The sequence below is a fragment of the Scardinius erythrophthalmus genome, assembly GCF_964197995.2.
Source record: "Scardinius erythrophthalmus genome assembly, chromosome: 12".
In the NCBI taxonomy this organism is placed as follows: Eukaryota; Metazoa; Chordata; class Actinopteri; order Cypriniformes; family Leuciscidae; genus Scardinius; species Scardinius erythrophthalmus.
Genome location: NC_138232.1, coordinates 44,440,130 through 44,451,797, shown reverse-complemented (window position 1 = coordinate 44,451,797; position 11,668 = coordinate 44,440,130). Strand labels below are relative to the sequence as shown.

General features: G+C 42.5%; 1 protein-coding gene across 1 annotated transcript; it reads left to right on the top strand.

The window, feature by feature from the left end:
- Positions 1-7,167: 7,167 nt before the first annotated feature.
- Positions 7,168-10,475, top strand: LOC308699897 (uncharacterized protein). The gene has a single exon (XM_081381037.1). The coding sequence runs from the start codon at positions 7,523-7,525 to the stop codon at positions 9,362-9,364; it is 1,842 nt and encodes a 613-aa protein (XP_081237163.1). The 5' UTR covers positions 7,168-7,522; the 3' UTR covers positions 9,365-10,475.
- The last annotated feature ends 1,193 nt before the right edge of the window (positions 10,476-11,668 follow it).

Below are 11,668 nucleotides of genomic sequence, written 5' to 3'. Positions count from 1 at the left end.
GAAACAATGTGTCCTAGATATTTGACTGATGTCTGAAAGAATTTACACTTTTCAGGCGATAGTTTCAATCCGTACTCTCGTAGACGGCTCAGCACTCTAAGCAGACGGTTCTCGTGCTCCTCAAGCGTGTTAGAAAAAAATATCAGGTCATCCAAAAACACCAGGACCTCTTCCAAGTGGAGATCTCCCATACACTTTTCCATTAACCTTTGGAAGGTTGAAGGTGCATTGGTTACTCCCTGGGGCATACGATTGAATTCCCAGAATCCAAGAGGCGTAACAAACTGTAAGGATGGACTTCTACTAAGACTGAATTCAAGAATTCTAACCTGCTATAAAACAATAAAACTCACTAATCTGAAGAAGAGATCTATGGGACAGAGAGCACAACAAAACTTCTCCAATCTCGTCTCTTCCCCCCATGCTGAGTTCCTGACTCCTCACACTATCTGATCCCCTCCAGGTCTCATTCAGTCATGCAAAACACACACCTACTGTCTCCAGTTGTTTTATGAGAGGTCAAAGTAAATGCTTTTGGTGCGAATGGTAAAGAAGGTTCATTCCCGCAGCAGCAGAACAGTCAGAAAAAGAAAACAATGCCGGTTCTTCTGTTGTGGGAGATGCCCCAATAAAGATCGTTGATAACATTTGTATTTATCCCCCAAACTCAGGCGTGACCACTTGGGCACGAGAAAGGGTCCAGCAAAAGCTGAATAAATATTTGGGTGCTAGATGTTTATTGTTCTTTTGTTCCACTGGGGTATTTAAAGGGGATTGGCAAACCACTCAGGGAAGCATCTGTAAACAGAACTTCCCACACTGTTGCTGTGTGTCTCTATTGCCAGGTATGCTGACTCTTTTAAACTATTTTTGATATTGCATTTTGAATTATGTTTGTACTTTATGCTGATCAGTTATGTATTGTGTATTCTGTTTAATCCTTTTTAATTGATGCTTAATCCTGCCTGGCAAAATAAATGTTACATCTTGATTTATTCTGAAGTATTCTGAAATCATTATTTTAATGTATTAAGGAGGCTGGTGCTACCGCAAATCTTAGTTAAGGTAGGTCAAACTAAAGGCGCATGTATACGGAGCAGTAGGCACGTAAACTGAAGACCTTTTGATTTCTGTCTATCACTGATTTAGCAAGTTGTATGGAAATGGCTAAAATAAACTACACTTTTTTGTACAAGTGAGCAGTAGGCAACTGACTTAAGAGGTATTAGCTAACCCTACATCCACTGACTAAAATCAGAATTAGCAAGTTTGTGTCCGTGAGAAACACGATCCGGCCGACGTGATCTCTATGCGGCATTGGGTCCATAATTAATTAATAACTGAAAGTATGGAAGGTCAAGAATAATAAAAGATCTAAATTAAATCACAATTCATATTTTGATCAGCTGTTAAGAGAGAAAATCAATAAATACGAAGAGTCATTTAAATTTGGAGTCAGATTAAATTATTCATGGAGTCAAAATTAAAATTGGAAATCAACTGTTTAATAAATTAAAGTAAATTTTCAGAAGCGCCCGAAAAGACATACACGCTGCATTGCCTTCGACCAAGACATCGGACACCGTCATTGGGCCGGTGATTGGAGCTTACAAAGTGGTGACCCCGACGTGATCTCCCAGTCTCAGGCGAGTGACGTCTTTCGGCGCGACAATTCAGATCCGAACGGAGCATGAGGTTTGAGCTTCTCCTTCTCTGTCTCCAGCTGCTGTGGTAAGTACATTTTTCCTGTATCTTTTAGAAAGTGTTGAGGGAAAACTTAGACGCACCTCATATAGACACATTGGTAGAACGGGTCGGAATACCCAGGATAGACCGGAACCGCAGAAAACCGGTATAAATCTAAGATTACTAGGAAAAACATGGCTTATCAGGGAAATGGTAGTTCGAGTGTAGACAAGGATGTAATGGAATCTCTCGCTTTGCAACTAAAAGATCTCCTCTTCCGTTTGCGTAACAAGGGAGTAGATTTTGATTGGAATAATGAGCAAATTTTAGCCTGGTACGCTACCGAGGGGCGAAAACTAGAGACTAAATCTCATTTTCGGAAAATTCCGGTCGCGATAGTCTATTTGCTACGTCGAAATGATTTAGCAACTATTGCTGAAAACGAACGCGTGATTTCAAACATAAAAGAACTAGAAGCAGCGCGATCAGATGAGTTGAAAAAACTCAGAGCACAGGTCGAAGCATCCGTGTATGATAAACAAACTTGGGCAAGACAGGGCGACGCGATGGGAACACAAATTAAAAAGCTTGAAAAGAAACTTCAAGTAGATAAACAATACACGTCCGCGCTCGAGGAGTGCTGCGGTTCTGCAGGTTTTCCTATAGCTGCAGTTAAAATAGCGGCGATAAATTCAAAAATTGGCGAGGATGTATACAGTGATAGTGACGAGGATGATATGGTAGCAGCTCTACCGAGCGGCATCCAAGATCAGTTGTCTCTGACAGAAGCTCGTAAACAAACTCCAAAGGCACGCTCTAGTCTGGGAGTGCGCGATCTTTCTCCAGAACCCGCGACTGAAATGTATTATCCAAATAAACCTAAAGAACCGAAACCACGCAGTCCCATAAGAACTCGAAGTAAATCTGGCACTGTTCTAAAAAAAACAGTAAAAGTTGCAGTTCTTAAAACAATGACTAACGCAGATGATGAAGTCACTACCATTAGCCGACCTTTAACTTGCGAAGAATGCACAAAACACAAAGAAGTTGTGGGCATGATGCCAAGGAAAGGCCCTTTTCAACCCTACTGGGACAACTTAATGTTACAGGCTTCAGTATACAAGTTAGAGCCCAGAGACGTTTGGCAAGTGGCTCTCCTCACTCTTCCAGACGAGCTAAAACCAAAAATGTCACGCGAATTGAGATCTGGAGAAATTATAATCAAACAGGAAGATGAGGATGAAAATGAAGTTTATGAAAGATTGAGGGAAACTTTATTAGAGTTAAGGGGACCAACACACGCCGAGTGGAACAGAATTTTAGACATCAGACAGGCCAACAAAGAGCCATTTGAGATTTATGCTGAACGTTTATGGGTGACCTACAAAGAGCACTCAGGGTTAGAGGATGCACGCCGTGATCAGGAAGTTTTACTTCAACTCCTGAAAAATAATGCAGGTCCTCATATACAGCAGGCGCTCGTTCATGGAGCCGATCCATCCGAGAATACTTACCGGTCACTGGTGGATTGGGCTTCCAAAATAGAAGCTAGACTCAAGCAAAGCAAAACTCGTTCTGTTTCAACAACACAATGGCTAGCTGAAGGAAAAGGAAACAAAAAATTCGACCTAAAGCCCAAATCTCAACCCTTCTGTTACTTCTGCAGAAAAAATAATCACATTACACAAGATTGTTTCAGATTAAAACGGGCCGAAAATAATCAGAAGATAAACTCTAAATCTGACAATGAAATTCTTAAGCGTTTGGAGAATTTGATTATACAAAACAACTCCTCAGGGAGTAACCCAAAACAAACAGAGGAACAACCTAAAAATCTGAATAACCCGTACAGAAACCTTCAAGCAGACCTCGCTAACCTGTTAGCAAAATACAACAATCCCCAATAGGGGTGCGTGGCCTCCGTTGCTATAGGAAACATTATCACAAGCGGAAACCGAATCAAAATAAGAGCTAACCTTGGAGGCCGGTTAGTTAACATTCTTATTGATAGCGGAGCCGCTTGTTCTTGCACAAACATTCCATTACCACTAAGCACGCGAACGATTCAAATTAAAGGTATAGGCGACACTTTAATGACAGCAACTCAAACAAAATCAGTCCAACTCGATTTAGGCATGGTAGTGCTAAAAGAGCAATTCTGGTATTTACCAGATAACAGCGAAGGAACTGTATTGGGTATGGACATTATGAGAAAACATGGCTTTGTAATTCATTGCTTTGAAAAACAAATTGAAGTACAAACAAACAAAACAACAAAGAAATGCCTGCCTCAAGGCAAGGCCAATATCATGTCCATATCCAGTACAGATCCAACTCAACTTCTCATCAACAAACACAGCGATGTTTGGGCTAACCATGAACATGACTGCGGCCTCGTTGATTTTGAAGTATGCATTGAGGGAGAGCCCCCTCCCCCGCAAAAACAATATCGCATTAAGCCAGAGGCAGAGGTCGCGGTTCATGAGATAGTGAAACAGCTTGAGATTAGAGGCATAGTTCGACGATGCTGTTCAACCACAAATTCTCCGTGTTTACCAGTTCCAAAACCTAATGGTAAATGGCGTCTTTGCATTGATTATCAGCGTCTCAACAAAGTTCTGCCTAAAGCAACAGCTATAGTGGCAAATCCAGCTACAATCTTATCACAGGTTTCAACTAATGCTTCGTGGTTCACAGTGCTTGACATCAAAAATGGTTTTTGGTCTATTAAAGTCAAACGAGAAGACCAGTGGAAGCTGGCATTTACTGTAAATCAAATGCAGTATACCTGGGAAAGAATGCCGCAAGGCCTTCACAATAGCCCCTCAATTTTTCATCGAGCTGTGGCAGATGTGCTCAATCCCTTACTAGGGACGGGCAAAGTAGTTCACTATGTAGACGACATACTGATAGCCACAGAAGAACCACTTGAGAACCACTTGCAGCTGGTTGACGAAGTGTTACAGATGCTAGGTGACGCAGGCTTTAAAATGAACAAAGAAAAAGCCCAAATTGCGCAGAGGGAGGTACACTATTTAGGATACACTCTGACTCAAAGTCACAAAGCTTTAACAGACGACAGGAAAAAATGCATTGCCGAACTGCCTCGACCTTATACTTTAAACTCGTTGCAAAAAGTATTAGGAACAGCAAACTATTTACGAGATTTCATCCCTGATTTTGCAAATACCGCTGCACCGTTGTATTCGCTTTTAAAAGGGAAAACGAAACCAAATGATGTCCTTGAATGGGCTGATGAACACGAACAGGCTTTTACAGATTTGAAACAGCGTTTGTGCGCCGCGCCCGCCCTGGGTTTGCCCAACCCATCAAAAGTTTTCCACATTCAAGTAGACGCGCATGAAATCACACTAAGCGGAGTCTTAGCTCAGGAATATGGAGGAAAACTGCGCCCAATCGCTTACTACAGCCGAAAAAAATCTCTGGTCGAACAAGGATTCGACCCATGTACACAGCATGTGCTTGCGGTGCATTGGATGTTAAAAACAACAGAACCCATTGTAGGTTTCCAATCTGTGGTTATACACACAATGCACACGCCTGTACGAATGCTGTTACAGGGCCGAATAAAGGGAGTTTCCTCCCAAAGATTAGCGAGATGGCTAGCAGACATTCAAGCGCGCGAAATCACAACAAAAAACACACGAATTTTGCCACATCTGCTCGGGGATGTTGAGGGACACCCACACACATGCCAGCCCAAACAAGAAGCACAAAGCCTTGTCCATGACGAGCCACTTCCAGGCCAAGTGCATGTGTACATTGATGGTTCCCGATTCTGTCAAAATGGGCATTTCTATACTGGCTGTGCAGTGTGGACACCTCATCTTCCCGAGACAGATGCTAAACGGCAATTGTTGTTTAAACTACCAGCTAACATATCCGCACAAGAAGCTGAACTCATTGCATTGCAAGAAGCAATCAAGGCACACCCTGAACCGCTCTGCGTGCACACTGACAGTCGGTATTCTTTCGGCGTCGTAACTGATTTTATGGCACAATGGCAATTGAGAAAATTCCTCACCTCCGCCGGAACGCCTATAAAACATTTCAACACCATAACTGCGATATGGCAAGCTGTACAAGCGCGAGAAAACTCCATTTCCGTGGTAAAAGTGCGCGCGCACATTAACAAAAATCCAAATGTGCATGAAAGAAACAATAACATTGTTGACCAATTGGCAAAACTGGCAGCAGTGAAAGGCAACCGTTGGCAAAACGAGACAACCTCTGTTTCTGTAGCAAGTGCTGCACAAGTCACACCCATCGACCTAAAACAGTATCAACAAGATCTGTGGGTCTCTGATGGAGAACTTGTGCCACATTTGAAACATGATCAGATGGTGAACATAATTGAAGGCATAGTAATCCGAGATGGAAAATTTGTCGTTCCAGAAGCCCTCCAAAAGCCAATAATCAAATTATATCATGATTATGCGCATGTATCGGCTACAAAAACAGCACAGTTGATACAAAAACAGTTTTGGTGGCAAGGAATGACAGCTGACATTGAAAGATGGTGCTATGCCTGTCTGGTGTGTGCGACAATTAACCAGGGAAAGCTAGGCCGAACTAACCTACGCAGACCAGAACCACCAAAAGGGCCCTGGGAGTCCTTACAATTGGATTTCATTGGTCCGCTTCCCAGTGCCAAGGGAGGGTATCGCTATTGCCTCGTGATAATTGATAAATTCTCAAAATGGGTTGAAACAATTCCCACGCGCAATAATACAGCAAACACCGTGGCACGTGTGATGGCGAACCAAATCATCCCTCTTTGGGGAGCGCCCATTCAAATTGAATCAGATCAGGGGACTCACTTTACTGGACAAGTCATGAAAAATATGTGCAAAATGCTGAACATCAAGCAAAAATTTCACATCCCATACAGGCCGCAAAGCTCTGGTATGGTTGAACGTGCGAACCGCACCATCAAAGAAAATATTGCTAAGCAAATAGCTCAACACCAAAACAGGTGGATTGATGCTTTACCCACCGTTCTGACTGTGCTGCGAGCAACCCCATCAAAAGCTACAGGCATCAGCCCATATGAGCTTATGACTGGAAGGGTGATGAAGTTACCCATTGATCCAGAAATTTCCCCAGCAGACCTGGGCCCCCTCATGCTCGCAACTCAGCAGACGGTGTTGGTGCAATTGCAAGAAAGGTTGAAAGTGCTGCACGCCCAGGCTGGACTGAAACAACAGCAGTCAGACCTGACAAATGATGCACAATTTAACCCAACCTCTGAAACAACATTTTCAGAAGGAGACATTGTGATGGTACGCGTTTTTGTAAAGCAAAACGCATTTTCCCCTAGATGGCACGGGCCCTATGAAATTAAAGCTGTTTGCAACAGTTGTGTGGCCGTGACCATCAGAGGAAAATTAAGATGGTACCACATGTCCCAGTGTAAACGGTTCAAAGGTTCATTGAATTAATTATGATCTTTTTCCTTCATAGGACAGTCATCGCAATTCCATGGAGGCCAGATGCCAGGACGGTGTCCGGACCCGCCTGCATCGAATTGGGACAACGAGTCACACTTACACACACCTTAGGATGCGGTAGATGGGTATGGAAATATATCAAGGGGCCATCCACATCATACATTCCAGTCACATACAAAGAAATAGTCACATGGCCTCCCGGATTAGCACCGGAACCAAATTGTGTAACAAAAATATGCTGTAAGACAGGTTCTACCCATCTTCCAGACAAAAACCTCACAAGCTACACACGCGCACCAAAATTTCACCACAACATTACCGCCTGGTACCAACTCGAAGAATTTCCAGATTCAAATATTGGTAACATGCACACACTATATGAAAATAACAACCATGGAGGAGATCCAAAAAAATGTTATTCCACTAAGGACCTCCAACCAACCACATATAGGTGCACACACACTACAACACATAACAATACACATTTAAAGTTTACTGAACTTCTTTTCAATCTAACAAATAAGGTATCGAACAATAATTTGAAAACATTTGTTTGGACTGGCCGAAAAGAAGGAACATACTGTGTGGGAAAATGTGAGGCAAATATGGATAATTATACTAGCCCTCACAATTGTTCATGGACTTTACACCATTGCTTTAACTTAACCACATGCGGTTACAAAAAGCCCACACAGTGTCCGAAATTGTATACCACCCCTCCAGGTGGCATAATCAAAGGAAATGTAAATAAGACTTTACTACATGATGTCAATCTTGTGATAACACATGTCACGTATAACATCTCCAATGTGTTATCTGCTTATGTAAAACACTGCAACTTTAATGATAAGACGTATACATGGCTACAGTCACGCATCGATGATTTAATTTCTGATTACAAAAACAGACTTGCAGTTCAAATTCCATCTGCTCGTACCAAACGAGACCTGTTTGGAAATATAGCAGGCCTTTTTGGCTCAGTTAATTCTATATCCAACACTTACAAAATAACAGGTCAATCTCAATATTCAACTTGGTTGGCAAATCAGGTAGCTACTGGTTTTCAACACATCACCAATAGTAACGAAAACATTATCAAAGCGGTCAAATCTGAGGCGCAGGCGCTTCTGACGACCAGTCAATCAATTTTCAATCAGACCCGTACCATCGAGCACGACTTAGCCTGTAGATTGTATGCACAAGATCTGTTTACTGCAGCAAGACAAGAGATTTTAGATCTTCGTCTCCATAAAACACCTAGACATGTTTTAAATGATCTTATTGAAATTTTAGATCTACATAGATGGCTTGCATCAGAAAGAATGAAAAATATTAAGTATTCTGAATTACTATCAACCTTAATGATGTATACTGGAAATGAATGTACTGGCTGTATTGGGTTCTTTGCCACTTTCCCTCTAATTCACCCAGACCAAATTTATCTAAATTCCACTACCATACGCTCTATTGGCGTGGTAGTGAGGGATCAAATCATTAAATGGGATCATCTGACGGGATATATGACTTTGAAGGGCACTGAAACCTTGTTTACCACTCGCACCTGTTGTCATGAGACATCCAGTTACATTATCTGTACCTGCAACACTTTACAACCCTTTTCTTCCAATGATTCTAAGCTCATTAACGTTCAGTCATTGCATGGTCATTCTGATGCTGTTCAAGTGTCTCACACACAGTGGTGCGTCGTCAGTGAGATGAATTCCTTCTCCTATGGAGGTCTGACCTGCCCTGCGAACCACACGTTCTGTCTGGAAGTGAAAGAGGACTTTTCAATGGGTCAGATAAACATCCTGGGGAGGGTACCGATGGACGTGGACGTTTCTCCCTGGTGGGAGGACACTTTCTATGAACAGAGCACTCAAGCTTTGGTCAAAACAATGGACTTGGTGCAAGAAATCATCTTACAGACTGAGTACCATCTCAACCAAGCGCAAGTGGAAGCGAATCTGGCGAGAAAGACTGCAGAAATCCTGTCCAGCTCCTCTACCCGCTCAGCAAGGTATGCTTATACCTGGTGGGACTGGACGTTCCGTGGATGTGTCCTCGCCAGTGTGCTCATCTTCTTATTCACACTCTGCCAGTGCTGCTACTTCAGATGCCTTCTCCGCACAATGCGCACTTCAACGAACGTGGCCATTGCGCTCAGTCCATTACAGATACCAGCCCTACGGAAATTGCAACCATAAGCGGACTTCATCAAATTTTGGCCCCTCAGGGACTGATCTAAATCTGCCCCAAGGGGCCAGGGGCGGAAACTGTAAGGATGGACTTCTACTAAGACTGAATTCAAGAATTCTAACCTGCTATAAAACAATAAAACTCACTAATCTGAAGAAGAGATCTATGGGACAGAGAGCACAACAAAACTTCTCCAATCTCGTCTCTTCCCCCCATGCTGAGTTCCTGACTCCTCACACTATCTGATCCCCTCCAGGTCTCATTCAGTCATGCAAAACACACACCTACTGTCTCCAGTTGTTTTATGAGAGGTCAAAGTAAATGCTTTTGGTGCGAATGGTAAAGAAGGTTCATTCCCGCAGCAGCAGAACAGTCAGAAAAAGAAAACAATGCCGGTTCTTCTGTTGTGGGAGATGCCCCAATAAAGATCGTTGATAACATTTGTATTTATCCCCCAAACTCAGGCGTGACCACTTGGGCACGAGAAAGGGTCCAGCAAAAGCTGAATAAATATTTGGGTGCTAGATGTTTATTGTTCTTTTGTTCCACTGGGGTATTTAAAGGGGATTGGCAAACCACTCAGGGAAGCATCTGTAAACAGAACTTCCCACACTGTTGCTGTGTGTCTCTATTGCCAGGTATGCTGACTCTTTTAAACTATTTTTGATATTGCATTTTGAATTATGTTTGTACTTTATGCTGATCAGTTATGTATTGTGTATTCTGTTTAATCCTTTTTAATTGATGCTTAATCCTGCCTGGCAAAATAAATGTTACATCTTGATTTATTCTGAAGTATTCTGAAATCATTATTTTAATGTATTAAGGAGGCTGGTGCTACCGCAAATCTTAGTTAAGGTAGGTCAAACTAAAGGCGCATGTATACGGAGCAGTAGGCACGTAAACTGAAGACCTTTTGATTTCTGTCTATCACTGATTTAGCAAGTTGTATGGAAATGGCTAAAATAAACTACACTTTTTTGTACAAGTGAGCAGTAGGCAACTGACTTAAGAGGTATTAGCTAACCCTACATCCACTGACTAAAATCAGAATTAGCAAGTTTGTGTCCGTGAGAAACACGATCCGGCCGACGTGATCTCTATGCGGCATTGGGTCCATAATTAATTAATAACTGAAAGTATGGAAGGTCAAGAATAATAAAAGATCTAAATTAAATCACAATTCATATTTTGATCAGCTGTTAAGAGAGAAAATCAATAAATACGAAGAGTCATTTAAATTTGGAGTCAAAATTAAAATTGGAAATCAACTGTTTAATAAATTAAAGTAAATTTTCAGAAGCGCCCGAAAAGACATACACGCTGCATTGCCTTCGACCAAGACATCGGACACCGTCATTGGGCCGGTGATTGGAGCTTACAAAAGGCTGTTTTTGGTTTATCTGCTTCATTCATTTCGATTTGATAATAACCTGACTTGAGATCTAGCACGGAAAACCACTTGGATCCAGTGAGTGCAGAAAACGATTCCTCCAAGTTTGGCAATGCATATGCATCCTTTACAGTCTGCAAATTGAGCTTGCGGTAATCAATACATAATCGAATATCTCCATTTTTCTTCTTGACAACAACTATAGGCGACGAGAATGGTGACTCGGATTCTCTGATAACACCAGCATCTAGAAGCTCTCTCAGATGTTTGCGAACAGCTTCTATATCCTGAGGATGAATTGGTCTTGCTCGGTGCTTGAACGGAGTGTTGTCATGGAGATTAATATGATGTTTCACATGACTAGCGCAGCCAACATCCATGTCATGCTGTGAAAAGACATTGGACATTGCATTCAACTTGCTGGTTATTCTTTCCTTCCATTCCGGGGGTAATGGCGATTCCCCAAAGTTGAAAACTAGTGGAGTGCCGTTGGGCCCATGTGCTGAGGAACTGGTCACATGCTGCTCTGAGACGATGCACTCATACGCTCCCAGCTCTGCTATGGTCGAAGATGGTATGTAAATGTCTTGCTCCGATTCGTTTCTCACCATGACAGGTACTTAGTGAGGGAAATGCGTTGGCATGGCAACGAGACAGCTGCTAACGCACAGACCACCAGGCAGGCCTGAATCCGGATGTTGGACGACAGCATACTGACTTGCTGGAGCAGAGACTTTAGCGGAGCCTTTCAGCAATACGGTGTGGCCAGCAGGAACAAGCACAGAGGATTTACTGAGCAGAGTTGCAACTCCAAGATGGTCGCTGCAGCTTTGTTGGTAGGTCACTTGGAGAGTTTGTAGTACAGCTCGGTAACCGGATGCATTTGGTTGGAAGGAAGAATTGTCGCTTTGCCGAAACT

Excerpts from the sequence above, each read along its gene's own strand:
- LOC308699897 (XM_081381037.1), top strand. The coding sequence starts at position 7,523 with ATGCACACACTATATGAAAATAACAACCATGGAGGAGATCCAAAAAAA.